This window comes from Nesoenas mayeri (assembly GCF_963082525.1).
Source record: "Nesoenas mayeri genome assembly, chromosome: 1".
NCBI lineage: Eukaryota > Metazoa > Chordata > Aves > Columbiformes > Columbidae > Nesoenas > Nesoenas mayeri.
Window position 1 is genome coordinate 103,476,879 of NC_137541.1, and position 17,543 is coordinate 103,494,421.

At 40.8% G+C, this 17,543-nt stretch overlaps 1 protein-coding gene across 2 annotated transcripts in view; it reads left to right on the forward strand.

Annotated features, from left to right (window-relative positions):
• Positions 1-1,222: 1,222 nt before the first annotated feature.
• FRMPD4 (FERM and PDZ domain containing 4) overlaps positions 1,223-17,543 on the forward strand; it is a gene marked incomplete at its 5' end in the record, with an annotated part of 306,730 nt that continues 290,409 nt past the window's right edge. For both annotated transcript variants that reach the window (XM_080348475.1, XM_080348476.1), the window contains one exon: positions 1,223-1,263. In XM_080348475.1, the coding sequence (XP_080204601.1) occupies positions 1,223-1,263 (41 nt within the window). The remainder of the gene's footprint in view (positions 1,264-17,543) is intronic.

Sequence of the window (17,543 nt, forward strand, 5' to 3'; positions counted from 1 at the left end):
GGAAGCTTACAGATAGCTGAACTCCAGTGCCTCCTTTGAAGCCTGACGCAGGGCAAAAGTGTAAGGCAGCATGTCTCTGTTGTTCTTGTGTCGGTATGTCTGGATGTATCATTTTTTTCCACAAGATGTGATATGAAGAATGCTTGATTTTAATTACGTGGCTGCAAACCAGTGTTGCCATGCTCCTGTCACAATCAAGAGGACTGCATTCCTCCAAGTTCTTTTTAGAAGTTCTTTTATGGCAGAGGCATGGAGGTCACAGTATGGTGACACCGTCCTGGCAGTAGAACTGAGCCCTGCTGCTTGTCAGAGCTCCACCATTGATGAGCACCCAGTGTGAGGGCTGAAGGCCAAGAGGCCCTTCCCCACCCTGGAGGGAAGCATGGCACAGTGTGATGGCAGAGGGGAGATGGCTGTGGGGGAAGGGGGCTCTCTGCTCCCCCTCGTTTTTGCTTTTGGAGGAAGCCTCTGAGCTATGGTCTCCTCACCAGGCCCAGGGTGCTGGTCCCCGACTGGGGGGTTGGGGGGGAGCCGCCTCCCACTCACCAGGGTTGCCCTTCCCCTCTCCCTCAGGCGTGCCGAAGGCAGACACCCCTTCCAGCCCCGACCCTCGCCCTCCGTGCCCGCGGCCCCGGGCAGCCAGGCCCCTCCGCCCGGCGCGCTCCCAGCGGCCGCAGTGCCGCCTCGGGCTGGAGCCAGCGGGCGGCGCTCGCCCGGGCCGCCGCCGCTAGCGCCCTCCGCTCCCCCACAGCAGGGGGAAACATCGCCAGTGAGAGGAAAATCTCCCCCTTGCTGCACCCTCCACCTTCCTCAGCGCCCCCGCCCGCCTTCCTTCTCTGGGGATACTGCGAAGAGGCAGCAGAGCGCTACCTGCCGCCTTCCCTTCAGCTTTCCGGGCTTGAGGGCAGCCCTCCGGCCAGGCAGCCCCCGGCACCCTCCCCGTGCTTCGAGTTACCCCAGGGAGGGGGCAAGGCAGGCAGCGAGCGGGGCGGGGGGAACGGAGGGGGAGGGCTGCGCGCCGATGAACGCGGCTCCGGCGAGATGCTGCACGCCCAGCTCCCTGCCGGAGGGGGGTAGCAGCCTCCGCCGGCTCCTGCCTTTGCAAGGGCTGTTGCTGCCGCTGGACGCAACCTTCTCCCGACATGGAGCTGCTGCTGCTGCCGCCGCCGCTGCTGCTGCTGGAGTGAGTGCGTGCGACGGGCAGAGCTAGCCGGCTGCATGGATGGATGTGTTTAGCTTTGTGAAGATTGGGAAGCTCTCCGGGTAGGTGTTTGCTGCTGCTGCTCCGCAAACTGCGGGCGTCCCGCGGCTGCGGGCGCTGACCCTGCCCGGCGGGGCGGGAAGGCGTGGGGAGGGTCTGCCCGGCGTGGGGGGCGCCGCCGCGCTCAACTTCCCTTGCAGAGGGGCGAAGGTCTCGGGGTCGGGGTGGGGCGCTGGGCACTCGCTGCCCCCTGGCACCTGCCGGGGCTGCGCCGGTGCCTCTGCGCGGGATGGGTGGTCGCCTTCTCCCTTCCTAAGGGACCACGAAGGCGTCCCGCGGCGGGCACTCCTCGCCGCCGCACGGCCAAGGTTGGACGACAGCGGTGCCCGCCTGAAAACGCTGCCGTGAATGGGGTGACCAGAACTGTTCCGAAAATGCAAAAGCAGGGACGGGAGCCGGGACCGGGGCGGGGAGGGGGTGGTCGTGCCGCCTCCGCGGGTGCGGTGCGGGTTAGCGGTCAGCTGCCGGGGAGAGGGGGCGAACTTCTGAGGGAGCGGGACAGCACCTGGCCTGGCCGCGCCGCCGAGAAGGGGCTCGCCCTGCCCCTCCGCGCCCGCGGTACGTGCCGCTTCCAACACACGCCGGGCCCTCCAGGAGCGATATTTTTAGAGAAGTGGTGAAATCATCGCCAGATTCGGAGAGCTGCCCCTCTGCCGTTTCACACTATGGGTGCTGGGGTGCGAGTGGATTTGGCGTCTCATATCCCTTCCTTATAGGGCATGTACTTCTAGTTGTTTAAATAGATGCTTGATTAGGGTTATTTTTCTGTTTTTATTTGCTTTCTGATTAAATGTTCCTTTTAATGGCCTTGGAGTTGTGGTCTCTATCTGTAGACTGTTGCGTTCGCAGCTGGTTGCCAGGCCCAAAGCTGCAAAGATGGATCAAGAAACACAACAGCCCGTGTTAAAATGTGCTCGCTGTAGTTAAATGTAACTGGAGGTAGCCCTTCTCAGTAGCAGGGGAAAACACACTTTATCTCAAAGATGCAGTATAAAAGTACTTGAGTCGCAGGATTTTTCAGGGTTCTGGTGCAGGTAATCTTCCTAAAGGATTTAGCTTTGATCACAGGAACTAGGAGTGTTTTGAATTCTTATGATTCAGTGGTTCCTACACCATAGTTACCGTATCCTTTTCTGTTCATGAAGCACATATGAGGCTGAAATTGGATGTTGTACAAAAGGGAGAAAGGCTTTGGTAAGGAAATACAAAAGGTAGCTTGCTCCAGTGACGCTCATGTAGGGAGCTTGTCAAAATGACAGATGGTCTTTAAAAGCAAACATTGCGTGGCTGGAAGTTAGAGTGCCACAGGTGCAGGCATAGCCTTCAGCCCCCCAAATTCCCACCATTGCACCTGGCTGTGATTACAGCTTTGCTTGTGGCGATGCCAGCACAGAACAGCTGCTATCATTCAAGCACATCATTGTCTCATTCTGCTCACAGCAATTTTACACGATGTGATGGCTACGACACTAGCAGCCTGCTCTGCTTTCCTTGGGTCGTGTTCCTGGCTGATACCGCTAGAGCTGCAGCAGCAGTAGCTACAGTGGAAACTTTGAGGAGAAAGAAAACGTGCTCGTGTAGATAAGGAGCGGGTCAGGTAGTGTGATCTTTATTTCCAGGTAACTGGATTGCTTGACCTCCTCTGTTTGTTTGGAAATAATGTTTTAGTAAAGCTTCCAGATCCTCAAGTTTCATATTTGTCATATTTGAGCTGGAACCAAAGGGAGAGAAAGGGATATGCTGCTTGGAAATGTTTTAAAGTCAGGTACGTGGCAGTTTTTATACAGATTGTAGGGTTCAGTTTTTATTCTGTATAAAATCTGTAGCTTTCTGCATACTTGAAGACTCAGCTGTTGCCAGTTCTGAGATTTGTGTTTAAGTAAGGGCAGATCTTAGCATTTCTCCAGAAGAACCTGAAAGTTTCTTCTGAAATGAAATCCTGAGTATCAAAGGTTGTATCCAGCTTTGCTTGGTTCAAGGATATGAAGTACTTAAGGACTGAGTTTGTCTTGTATATTGCAGTAAATCTTTTCTGTATGGACCTACTATTTTAGTTTCTAATTTTCTGGTTATTAAATGACCTAATAGTTTACACAGGACTTTGCTTGCTCTTTCCTAGGAAGCAGCTAGGTATATGTTCCAATTTTATGAGAGCTTCATGGAGTAGACAGGTTCCAGTGTAAACCTCATTTTTAATCCCTCTGTGTGTTTGGGTTGAAAAACTAGTTTGCCTGAAAATGCCGGTTCTTTCTTTGCTGTTAGAAGGAAGGCCTTTCTGAAAGAAATTAGTAAGATGGTAAACAGTATTTAACTGAGAATGAGATCTTGCAAGCAGATTACCTGCAAAAAGTTGTTTTGAACTTGACTGGTACTGAAGTTTTTTATGACTTGCAGCCTTTTTTTTACATTATTTTTTTGTGCATTCAGATCTTCTCATTTTAGGTTGCAAGTCAGCTATTGCAGTTGTAGTCTGCAGCCTTGATTCTGCAGTCAGTGGCACAGATAAGCTCTGTTATGCATGGCTACTGGGAGGGATACTTCTTAAAGTCATGGTATAATTTTAATAGATGTAGTGAGAATGTAATTTTTACCTTGATCAATTAATGTATAAGAGCTTTTCTTTATAATGAGCTTAAGATGGGATATAAGCTCTTAGAAGGTGGCTACTAGATATAAAATTTTACATAGCATGCATAAAACATTATGATTTAATTATCTATGCAGGTTTTTTTTAATGTGGCATCTGTGTGTAGGGCCTTTTAGAGACTCACTTCTGCAGCTGCTTCAACAGTTGTCTGCAATTGCTGGGTGAGTGGGGAATATGGGCATAATCTGGAAAAGGAATGTGTGCAGAAAGGTAAGAGAACACCAAACTGGTTTTATGACAGATGTGATCTCTGGTAATCTTCTTTCCTTGCCTTTGCAGGTGTATCATGTTGTGTACTATGTGTCAAATATAGATGTTCATGGTGAAGTTTCTGTTGATTTCTGAGGATTGGAGATACTCATCATACCTTGAAAACAAAAATATGGTGTAGAAATACTTTCACTATGTCACTTTCACTGACACAGCCTTTCTCTCATTCCCCCTTTTGGAAATTCACCAGTCTAGTAATGGTCTGGAATAATTGTTTTGCTATGAGTCTTGTGGCGTCATTCTCTGGAGAACAAGAAAATAGACTCCTTTTCTTGTAATGAATTTCCAAGTGTAGAGAATGACTGACAAGGCGAGTTTAACAGATCATTGCTCTGATATGGAGCTGTACCAGGCAGGTGAATATTTCTAGAGTGGGCTGCGTGACCGTGGATGCTGTAGTAGTGTCTGTAATTTGGGAGGGAGGATTAGTAGGATAGATAAGATGCACATAAAAATTGCCGGATTAGGTTGGATCAGAGGCCTGTCTTGCCTGGTATTTTCTCTTAATTGCTTTTAGTAGCTGCTTGGGGAAAGAGTAGAGGGAGCACAAGGTATGAAGTGATGATTCTTGAGTGTAGGAATGATGGTGCTGCTGTGCTGAACAAGAAATGGAGCATTTTCAGATCTAGGTAAATCTGAGTAAGGGGCACAGTGTTGAATTTCTAGTTGGTACTGGACAGTTGAACTATGAAACAATAGGTCAGAATAGTGAATGGAGGTTAGCGAGACTTTAATGCTGTATTCATAGCATACATTGTTAGTTAGAAAATCTGTTTATTTGGAATTGTAGAATAACAGAATATCAGGTTGGAAGGGACCACAAGGATCATCTGCTCCAACCGTTCTTGGCAAAAACATGGTCTAGACAAGGTGGCCCAGCACCTTGTTCAGCTCCATGTTAAAATGTCTGATGCTGGGGAGTGACTCTTTATGTGATGTCTGTAGAGGTCAGTTCTACTTCAGGGCTTTCATAGCGGGATATAAAACTTTCATATGGAAAGATGGTTGTCTGGATAGTGACCATCCAGAGTCGGGATGCATAGTTCTTGTCTCTCTGCTACTGTTTGCAGCTCTGCTAAATAACTAGATAGAAAGTAACATGATTGTCCTTGTGAGTGGCCATCAGTCTGTAAGCTGTCACAACGCTAGTAAGTGTGGGTTGGAGGTCTCTGTCACACAGTTACCTTTTGTGGGAGAAGTTCTGAGCTAATGTGAGCCCTTTGATGCCAGAAAGGAAACCTCTCAAAAACAGGGCTGCAGTATGGGGTAAGAAAGGGGACATCCGCACTGCTTCATTGTGGCTGTTAGAAGTATAATGATTGGAGAGTTAACCCTGTATAAGGAACAGGAGGATACCAGCAAGACTCAGACCCGCCCTCAACAGTGATGTTAATTTGTGGTATGTGGTAGGTAAATTGATCATACCTGGATCTTTACTTCTCTGCCCAAGTTTTGCATTGCATTCCATTATTGTCGAGTTTAAATTTATTCCATTAAAAGCTGGATGTGAATAGCCAGATCGCTGATGTACTCCTTGGAATTAGCTTTAAAACAAAAACAAAACAATCCTGTAACCCTGCAAGCTTTTTTCCTGTGATTATGCTAAACACGAGGCTGGGTTTCTCACTGAGGAGCCTCTTGCAAAGTCATTTTTCATTGAGGTGGATAAATCTCACAATCTAATTTTTGTGCTTATCTTTCCATAGTTGGGCGTCTCCAGTCAGATGAAGTGACTTGGTACATCAATAAACATTTGGGATTTTGGGTTCTTACTGCTTATAAAAGTGAAGCAAGTCTGAACAGACCCCAAAACTAAGTGTCTTACATTTGGTGTTTTGTTTTTCAGCCTCTGTAGCCCTGTGCTTGGTCCTGTTCTCTCTGGATACTGTCTTTAGATGTCCTGCCAAAATTGTGTGAAAGATCCTCTCCTAGATCTGTCTTAAAATCTAACAAACCAGAAACTGTGTTTGTAGATTCTGAATGCTAGACTCTTGTTTTTTTACAGAGAGTGAGGTTGCTTGGCTTCATGGTTTAGTTATTTTTATGTGGCCAAGCAGGAGTATATTTTCCAGCTTTAAGTTCTGAGATTAGTTGGTCTATTGTTTGATCTATCTACCTGTCTATTGAGGAATTTGGGAAGACTTTGGGACGCTTATCTATCTTTAGTTTATCAGAATAGCATCTTTCTTTACCAGCGATTTTCTTTGTCATGTTTTTATTTTGCTATGATGTTTAAAAAGTCACCTCAAAGGGGAGATAATTAAAAGTATGCTTAAGTTACTGATGCTATTTTACATACAATTTTTGGAACAATTTTTATGTGTGCTCTTTGAAATGACAATATCAGAGCCTGTAAGTTACTTTCACTATTTACAAAAGACTGTGTCAGTAAGAAAGCCTATGATTATGCTTTTTATGCTCAAAGGAGGTAATTTAATTCTGAAAAGGTTTTTATCATGCTGGATGATAATTCGAATAACCATGAATTAATTTCACCTTTTTTTCTTGAGAGGACTTTATTACATTTAGTGAAATATTTGTCTGTTCACATTATGAGTTTTTCCTTATATTTTATTATTTGTCTGTTTTGTTAGCTGACACACGTGATAAAGATACTTGCTTTAATGTCTATGATGTTAATAATGTTGTATGTCATAACGGCTTCAGTAGTTTAGAGATTCATTAAAACCACTCCTTATGTTACAAACTGCTGTAAACTTGTCAAGTGGCCAGTGAATGATGATGCAGCTCTGCTAAATATGTATGTTCCCTAAATACTGTTTGCCTGGTGATACAGTGCTTAAAAGATGTAACCAGAAGTAAACTTGTCTTTGGAAATTTTTGAGAAAGCAAAAAAATGGAAAAGAAACTCCACAAGTAATGCTTTTATTTCCCCTCTTCTACTGATTACTGAAGAAGATGGAATGAGAACTTTGAGAACGGATACTCTGATGTAAGAACAACTGAAGCATGTGCAGGCTCAACATAATATTTTCATTTCTAGGAAGACTGAACTTCCTTTTGCTTTTGTGTTTGTTTTGTTTTTTGTTTTTTTTTTTTTTCTTTTTTTTTTGGAGAACTTCAATCTATGGCATCAAATCCTTAGTGACATGGTTGAACAAGAATCTTAGGATAGCTTCTTTTGTAATCGCAACTGGCACCAGTTTTCTGCTGTGTGCCTGTTTAAGTCAATCTGTTAGTATTCTCATATAGTTTGAGAAGATAGATGGAAAAGGTTGGGTTTTCTTATCTTTCCTCTGCATTTGGTGATATCAGGAAGAGTGTGAGGTGTTTTACAGTTTTGTTTAGTGTGTGGTGGTGGTTTGTTTTGTTTGTTTGTTTTTGAGAAGCCTGCATATCTTTTCAGTCTGACAGATTCATGTGGGAAATTTTAGTTAACTTGGAAAAAAATCCTTAACTGTAAGAGTAATACCAAATGAGGGTATGTTTCAATATTTTACAACATTCTAGGTCATTATGGAAGTGCACCAAGCTGTTAACAGAAAATGCAAACTGTGACCTGGAATAATGAGTGGATAATACATGCTCTCAACTCTGCTGGTAATGTGGCAGGGAAGGGGTGTTTTACTGCTCTTAACAGCACTTTCAAGTAGTTATATCAGTGCATCACAACTTAGTATCTGACTTATGTGATGAAGAATTGACTAAAATCATGTAGGAACTACGGTCTCCTGTAAAATGAATAATTATCTGGGAAGGATCTGTAACTGTTGAAGACAAATAATGATTTTAATTTCCAATCCTACACACTGTGTCATGCACAAGTTAAACCAGACAATACTATCCGGGTACATGAATTACTCATTTTCATGACTGTTCGCAAATAATGTATTAGAATCTACCACAGGATGGAAACTTTTGGCGATGATAAGGTAACAGTGTTTAAATATTGTAGGAACATGCCTTGAATAGAAAGGGACTTCTGATAATACCAAATTGTACTTAAAGCTGCTTTTTATAATCGTGACTAATTGTGATTAGTTTTCTGAAGTACCTTGAAGAAATTTGTAAATTCAAAAGGTTTTATGTTTATTGAAGGTATTTTTAAAGACTTTTAAAAAGAATCTGTTAAACTCTGTTTATGATAATTATTCCATTGACTGGAAATGAAGGAAATAACAGTGCCAGTAGTCTAAATTTAAGTAATTAATTGCATGTTTGAATGCTAGTGAAATCAGCACTACTTAAAATCTAAACATGTGAAAGCACACTGGGGCTAGAAATGTGAAGTACTCCAGGACTCAAAAGCCTCGATGACCTTAATCAGGACCTGATGTTGTAGAAATCTCTACCAGTATTCCTTTAGTGTGGAGTCTATAGAAATTCCCTTTAATAGGCTGATTATTGGCTATAAAACCAGAAATTTATTTTCATTACTTTTAATAACCAACAAAGAAGAACTTAAAGAAAAAATGCTTTGCATGAGTAAGAACACTCTGAGGAGGCAGAATGAGCATGGTGGTGAGTAATGCAAGGCTGCATCCTAGTAAATAATTTTCACTGGTGACTTAAAATAGAAGGACATGAGAAAAAGCTGATTAGTATATTTTAAGCAAACTCCCTTGTGAGATGTATTGCTTGAACAAAAATAACTCCCTTTGATGGTAAGAAAAACAATTTCTGATTGACTTGGTTATTTTCACAACTGTTTTAACAGTTAATAGCTTTAGATGAAACACTTGCTTTTTCAAAGAATTCTACTATTATAGAATACATTATCAGTGAGTACTGAATGCAAGTTTTTTCACTTTAATTATTATAAACTTAAGGAGGGGAATTGCTGGGTATCAGTTGTAGCTGTGGGAGTTTGTAGAGATACTGTAGAGTACCCAGTTTAGGATGAAGATTTTCCAAAGGTTTTTATAGTATTTAGTTTTTATTGTTCAGGTGAACTGTCAGTCTTTCATGTAAGTACTTGCACATTTATATAAAATACTTTTCCAGCATTATGCAGCCAGTAAGGATTTGCTTACCTTGCTGATAGATCTTGCAGTTTCACTGTTTATTTTTAATCTTGAATTTGCGATTATATCACTCTGGATTTGGCAGTACTCATATGTTAGTGAGCAAAATACCTATATTCTGTGGCAGTAAATGCTACAAGAAGTACTAACTGTTGTACTAGCCCTGTAGAACAACTGGGCATGTGTTAAAAGTCTGAACTGTGTTTCACTTGTGTGCTGTATTTGCCTGAAATAGAACCATAAAGAACTGGAGAAGAAATCTGGAAATAGTAGAAATCTAAGAAGATTAGTATTTACCTGAATGAACAAGAGCATGGACACTTGCTTGCTCTAAATGAGATTATCACAAGCCTGATTTTCTTGAAACATCTGTAAGATCCATAAGAGAGCGGAGCTTGCAGTTGCGCAGAGAAGTCCACCCAAATGGTGCTAACGTTCCAATTTTTCTTGGCTTATGATGTTAGGCCTTTATCACACAAAAAATAAAATGTTACTCCAGTACTACCTTTAAGGCCTTGTCTGCTCTAGAAAGAAGTGGGCTGTTTGTTTACCACTATAATGCATAACAGGTTGTACAGTTTTAGCACAGAAAAGGAAAATGTCAGTTTTGACTGTGCAGTGTGACTAATCAAGTCAAAATGTAGTTTACATATTCAGGTAGATACGATCAAAATTCACGTCTTTTTAATTTTTTTTTTTTTTACTGACATTCAGTTATGGATCATATGAAATTGTAATTTAAAGGCATCTGCTTTTCTTGATATTTAATTTTGCTTGTTGAAAACCTCAGATGATGTTAACCAAAGTGTTACTTTTTTACTTTTGATTTTATTTTTTTTTTTTTCAGAGAGAGATAAACTTTTCTCATGATGTTGGCTGCCTGCCTAGATTTTTATTTTGCATTATATGTTGTATGTTACCTGTTGTATTTACAAGGGGCGCACTCTCTTCTGCCAAGACATACAGTGAAGATAGACAGAGAAGAACTGCGCATGGGCAATGATCTGTGCTGGACTATTCTGCTTTGAGGGCAGGGTGAATAGGGACTACAGCATGTAGTAGGGGAGGAGTGGCAGAGGTAGGGAGAGAGAAGAAATTGGAGAAAGGAAGTTAATGAATGATGTATTGAAGGAGGACTTATTTGCTGTGAGTGAATTGAAGTAATTGTTCAAGACTAGCTGATCTTTATGTGAAGATGAACTTGCATTGTTGCCTGGGTAGGAGTTTATTTGCTTTACAAGGCTGGTTGAATTAATTGGTGAGATGTGCTGTAATCTGTGTGACTGACTGCTGTTTAAAAAAAGAAAGAATTCACTCCAGCGTTACAACAGAAAAAGCAACTGTTTCTGTGGATTTTTTTTTTTGTGTTGGGTGGGTCTTGAGTTTCTTATTGTAACTCTTTCTTTCTCAAAGGGTTTTCTCATGGCTGAACTTGAACTAGCTCAACACATGAAATAACAAGGTGGTCCCTGTCTCCCTGTGTATCTGCTGCTGAAGAGTTGTAATCAGGATGATGGGTTTTCTCAGGGTGCAGCTCATCTGCTGAACTTGATGGCTGGTGAGCCCTATGATTTTTATTCCACAATCAGATGCAGATAACTTGACTGCAAAATCTATAGTAGCTGGGGAATGTGATTATGTTTTATTGTGGCTTAAAAATATCCCAAAAAACAGGAAGCTTTTTTATTTTTCATTGGCATGGGAAAGAATTAAGAATAGGCCCTGGCATTGTGAAGTACTTTGAGAAGGGGACACTTCTGTAAATATGGTCAACCTGATGTAACTGCTGATAGCAGGAGGCCTTGTTAGACTCTGGGGTCTGATTTTTGCTTTCTTCTGCATTTTTTCCCCCCTTTTTGTTCCCTGCAGCCCTTTCTGTACCTCTTTAACCTTGATGAGCTACTTCAGAGACTAAAACCACTAGAAAACTGATTTTGGTATATTTATTTTCTGGTAATATAGATATCTAAACTGGCCTGGCAGAAGTGATTGGAGCATGTTGTCTCAGGACACAAGGTGGAAGGGGAGGAAGGGAAGTGGGGCTTTTAGCATCCGATCAGTTCTATTACCTTGCACCACAGTTGGTGCTGGGAGCTACTGTGGGAGACTGTGGAGACAGAGACCTCCATTTAGTTGCATCTGGGAACTGAGATTTAGGGAGGCTGTGTCAGAACCCCACACCTGAGTGAATCTGGGGAGAGGGGTGTATCCCAGAAAAGATGAGTTGGAGTGGGGAGAAGATGCCTCAGCCCCTCTGAAATTCCTCAGGTCTTTTTGGGCACATCTGGCTTCCTCCCTCCATCTTTTCCTATATGAGGACAGGCTGAGAGAGTGGGGTTGTTCAGCCTGGAGAAGAGAAGGCTCCAGGGAGACCTTATTGCAGCCTTTCAGTACTTAAAAGGGGCTTATAAGAAAGATGGGGACAGACTTTTTAGCAGGGCCTGTTACTATAGGATGAAGGACAATAGTTTTCAATTAAAGGAGGAGAGATTCAGACTAGACATGAGGAAGACTTTTTTTTTTTTTTTTTTTTTTTTTTTTTTTACAACGATGGTGGTGAAACACTGGCCCAGGTTGCCCAGAGAGGGAGTAGATGCCCCATCCCTGGAGACATTCCAGGCCAGGCTGGACAGGACTCTGAGCAACCTGATCTAGTTGAAGATGTCCCTGCTTATTGCAGGGGGGTTGGACTAGATGCCCATTGAAGGTCCCTTCCAACCTATTCTATGATACTATGGTCTTCTCCTGCCTCTGGAGCCTGTTCTGCTGCCTTTGAGTGACTCAGCTTTGCCTGGGCACCTCCAAAACCAAGTGCTAGTTCTGAGTGCTAAATACAGCTTTTGTATCGTGCACATCCTGATGTACTAAGGTATTCCAACCATGCTTTTGTGCCACACAGGCTAAAGAAACTGGTTTCTTATTAGTGTGAAGTGTTTTAAAAAGCAGATTTTCTTCGTCATATCTTTACCTTATTAGGTAGGATGGGAGAGTGGTGGTTGATGTTGAAGAGATTAATTTTTCCTGTATTGCTTGTAGAAGATGAACTGTCCAGGACAAATGAGACATTGTTTAATGTGGTGTTGGTTTTGGTGTGTGTTTATTTGTTTGGGTGTTTTTTTTTGTTTGTTTTGTTTTTAGCTAATGAACATGTGTTTGTTCATAGCAGTAAGCTTGTGGTTATATCCTTTCTTTCCATATACATGTTTTCGAGGTTTTGGAAGCTGTCTAAAGAGGTAAAAGGTTTCTTTTCAAAAGCGCAATTTCTGAACGTGGAAAGAACATCTTACAAAGCTAGTGTAGTGTGTCTGTGCTGCTTCTGAAACTACAAAAAAATATTTGGAGAATATTAATGACTTGCTTTTCAAATGCTCTTCCTTTCTAAGCTGAAAATATGGAAGTTTTATAGGTACATTAATTAGCCTGAAATTTTAATTCAGCTTCAAAAATGTGGCTTTTTTTTTTTAACCATACATGGAGTAAACTTCAAGAAGTTACTATACAGCAATTTTTCAGTTCCTGTTATGTCTTCTGTCTTTCCTTATACATACATGACACTTCAGCAGCCCCTTCTTTGTCCATCACTTCATGCTTTGCAATGCTTACCTATCGACTCTCGTATTCATATCACTGAAAATGTGTGATAGAGAAGATGGTAATTATATGAATCTTGAAGGATATATCTAAAGGATCACTCTAAAGACACTCACAACTTGTTCCATTGATAAACTTGAATTACGAACAACAAAAATCTCTTCTTTAATTGTGTAAAAATATATAAAGGGAAGTACTGGCAAGTTGCACAGTTAAAATACTGTGGTTCTTACTCTTTTTCTATCTGTCTAACATAGTGCATCTGGATGAATAATATTTAGTCTGTCTTGAGGCCACTTTGTAAGTAATGTTCTTGGAATATGAACAATAGAATACAAGCCTGTTTTACTTTAGCTAACATGCTTGGTTCAGAAATTTCCAATATCTTTATTCTTCATGCTGAATGTATTGCATATTTGTTTGCTGAAAACAAACATTTAAAAGCAAAACATTAAGTTTATTCTTTGTCTCTTTTGATGCCTTCAGGAGTTGTTAAGGTACTGTGACAGACATTGCTGAGATGGGATATTCCAAAAAGGTGATGTAAATTGACAGTTTGGAAGGCTGACAGGTTCTGTGCCCCTGTGAACTGTTTCCATACCTGCCCTGTTGGATTCTGGTTGTCCATGGCACCTGGGTGTGCTGCCTCTCACGGTGACTGTTTAATACATTTAACAGTAATCTGCTATGTAAAGGGTAAGGGAGAAACCTTCGCTCTCCCAGCTGTCAGTGCAAGCTTCAACCTTCATCTCAACAAAAGTACTTTGTATTTATTTAAAGGCAGAATGTTGATTTGCTTTTTGTTGTGTTTTCTAAAGCTCATCTTGACCTCATAGTGTTCTGTGGCCTTGAAATGAATAGACAAGTGTATGATTGTGGAAGTGTTTCACTTTCATTTGTCTTCACTAGCCATTAAGGTCAGAGTTCATCCCATTTTCTCATGTTACCTGCTACTTCTCAAAAGGAGAAATTCTGTTTTCATGTTAAATGTTTAAAATATTTTTTAATAGGACAAGATAAAGCAACATTAGTTTGATTTCTTTTTTTCAAATGGTTCATAGTTCAGTGTTGCAATGAGCAGCTTTCTAATTAGAGGACACAATACCTATCCTACTGGGCATTATTTCAAAATAGCTGCAATTTATTATAGCTGTTTAAAATATTATTGGATCAACATGGGTTTAGCAAGCTGTAATGATAACAACTGACATTTATTCTATCCAGTGTTCAAAATATTCTTTTTTTTTTTTTTTTTTCCCATCTCTAAATATGGTGGTAAGCAGAAAATAGTTTGTCTCTTAGTTTCTGTGGTATGGTTTGCTGCTTTATTTCCTTTCCCTTACCCCCTTCCAATTATTTTTTTCCACTCTAGCAGCTTTCTTATGCTAGATCCCCTCTTCCACGATGAGTACGTAATGCTGACTCACAAGCTGTCATAACTGCCTTACAGTATTGGCAGGGGTGTGCATGCATGTTTGTGGGTACTCTGACCACAAAAAGGCACCTTCTTGCACGAAATTTTTTGGTACTAATTAGTTTAATATTCTAGTTTTTAATGGTATTGGGGGGGGATAGGTGGTTTATGCTTTTCTTTGTGGTTGTGTTCAGGGGAAAGCAATTTTGAGCATTAGACAGCAAATTCACTGTTGGTTCTGGCTTTTAGTGTTTAGTGACAGAAAGGCTTCAAGTTTGTGTAGTGTTATGTGAAATGATAAAGGCAACTTCACTCTTGTTTTCATGTGATCTTTGCAAAAGTTTGGTAAGGACAGCAGGACTGCTTTGTTTTTTCAAGTACATACAGTCATTTTATTCCCTCTTTACTTGCTTGTTTTCCAGTTTGCGAACTGAATGGTACAGCCCTTATAACTAAAATGCATTTGTGTGGTGTTTTGTTTTGTTTTGTTTTGTTCCCAGCCAAACCATATTCACACTGCATAGGCCAAACAACCCTGTGTACAGCATTTCTTTTTTCACTAAGTAAATAACAGTGTAACTTGGATCACAACCAAAACTTTCTCTGTGGGCTTAATTGTTGCTCTGACTTTGTCTGGTTGGACCTGCCTGTCCCAGATGCTGGTTCCCTTTGTCCAGTCAACCACGACTGGCCTCACGTACCCCGAGTGGAATTAATGAAGCGCCCTCAGTGCTGTGCTGCAGTAGCTACTGCTGTCAGGTTGGTTGAGGGAAGGAAACCTGCTCTACAGTTTTAGCTTCCCTGTGCTGATGGGAGTGCTTCTCAATGTGACGGTTCCCAGGCTTGGCAGACTCTTTGGCTGGGATGTGAAGTTTGCATTACATTTCCAGATGACATGATCTACTCTGAAGTGGCACGCTTAGTCCAGCAACTGATTTGAATAATTTGCTGAATAACCCTTGTTAATAATGACAAAGGACTTGCATGTTTTTCAGTACAGGGGCATGCAAATGCACCGATGTGCACACATGCCCACTCAGCTTACTGTACAGCTTCTATAAAATGCATATTGTGATTCTTTGCTATATAAATGTAACAGTCGTTGGGAGGCAAAGACCCTGTCTTTCCGTTCTCAAGTTAGACTTTGCTAACTCATGTCTATTGTGTTGAAAGTTATGGTTGTAATAGAAGAAAAAATAGTACATCTCTGCAGTAAGGTATTTTTACAGTTTAGTGCATGGTGACTTGTTTAGTATTTTTTTGACATTTATTGACACACAGAGAAAACACAAATACTCAGACAGTGATAATGATGGTGGTCAACTGGATGAAAAACTTACCTCTGTAATCATCAGGCACTGACTCTACATGGGCTTGATGTAAACATCCGGTCACAGAATTCATCTGTCACCTGGTAAAACATGGGATGGAATTGTTATTCCAGAAGAAACCACTAGTTCTGATTCTCTAATTGTGTTTTTCTTTTGATGCCCTAATTATGAGGGAGAAAAAAACCCCCAAACAATTAAGGGCAATTTTTTCTATTTTATTTTCCTCTTAGGAAGAACTGTGTGTTTGTTGTGTGGTTGTCTACAAACTAATGAATGCTGTCTTCCAAATCATCATCTGTTTTTGAAATTTAAGGCTGCCTTTGGCATTACATTATACCAATTAAGCAGTGGACTTTATTTAAGAATTTCCTACAAGACACCCTGTTTCTGTGTGGAATTGTCTTAAAACATGCTCTTCTCATGCATACTTAAAAATACTTACACACACTAAAATTAAAAATATACTTTTTATCTTTTGATTTTAAAACTGCTTTCCTCTGTCTTGTGTTCCTATAGTGATTCTGATTGATTGCAGTGGCACTTGGTGGTGACAGAAGAGTAGTCTGCTCAGCTTGCTTATGGATTTAGCCAAGAGTCTGCTCCCTTAGATGGGAACTGTATAAACCCTGCCGATTGCCTTTTTTCTTTCTTTCTTTTTTTTTTTTTTTTTCTTTTTTCCTTGTGATTTTTATCTTAAACAGGTCAGAAAATCTGGGGAAATGCTTTTACTGAGAATGTTTAGTGTGACAAGTCTGTTAGTAATTTGGAAGGAATACTTCAAACTTATTGTGTGTGTTGTTGGGTTATAACTTAACAGTTTGCATAAGAAACCCTTGTATTTTCCTATGTTACCTGTGGAAAAACCTGTCAGCAATGAATGGCAGCATCTGAAAACCACTGTTCTGTTTGTTCACTAGGTAAGGAATGGACTTGGCATTATTTTTTTATTTTTTTAAAATTACTTTGTTTCCAATGTAATGAGGAATATAAGATCCAGTGAGATAATGCACACTCACCTGGAACACTGTGCTTAGTTTCAGGTACTGTTTATTTTAAAAACAAACCAACCAATCACCAAACAAACAAACAAACAAACCACAAAACCAAACCAAACAAACATGAAACCCCTACAACCCCCCAAAACAAACAACAAAACAAACAGAACCAAAACAAAAAAACAGGAGCAGAGGAAAAACTTTCATGTGGCAGTGATTTATAATATTTGGGAGCTGGTGAAAAGGAGATTTTCTTAGAGATAGGCAAAACTAAATTTTTGGGTGTGGTGAAGTGAGGGATTTTATTTATTTAGTTTATTTTACTCTTTTTTTCATCAAAAACTTTGGACCTCCAGGGCGCTTCAAAAAAAGAAACCAAAGCAAAATAGACTTAAGAGAAGTTTATAGTACAGTGTATCTAACAGAAAGGAACCCCTGTTCAGTGCTCGTGCTCTCTGCAAGCCTTAGATACCATCAAGAGCCAGATCCTTCTGGAACTTTATAGTCTGATCTAGCATAAAATGTATTAGAATATAGATTTCTACAACATGTAATTTAACATCTAGCTGATCGAATTAGGCAAAAGGTTTGAAAGATCAGTCTACTACAGATTTTAGCTGGTTTTGGCCTTAGTCTGAATCTGTGTATGAGATGTCATGAGGAAAATCTTTAAAACACTTGCATTTTTGCAAGTGTTCCATTCCCTTTGGGGGTGTAATATATTACTACTGCAAAGGAAACATAAGCCTTACAGCTTTCATATGCTTCACTGGAAAAAGTGTCTTCTCATCCATTTTTCACAGACTACAGTGTGTAACATTTAATTCTTAATATAAATGGTAATTTAGAAAGGTTTACAGACTTGTAGCAGTCTGTATATGTTGGTAAAAACAAAACTGAATTTTATCTTCATTTCTCCACTCAGAGAGGATAAACAGTAAATAAAGTGTTGAGAATCTGGAAGACATGCTGTTGGTCAGCTGAGAAGTGTTTGTTGGAAAACTATATGACCATGACTTATGTTTAGATTTCTCTAGGACTTTTCTGTA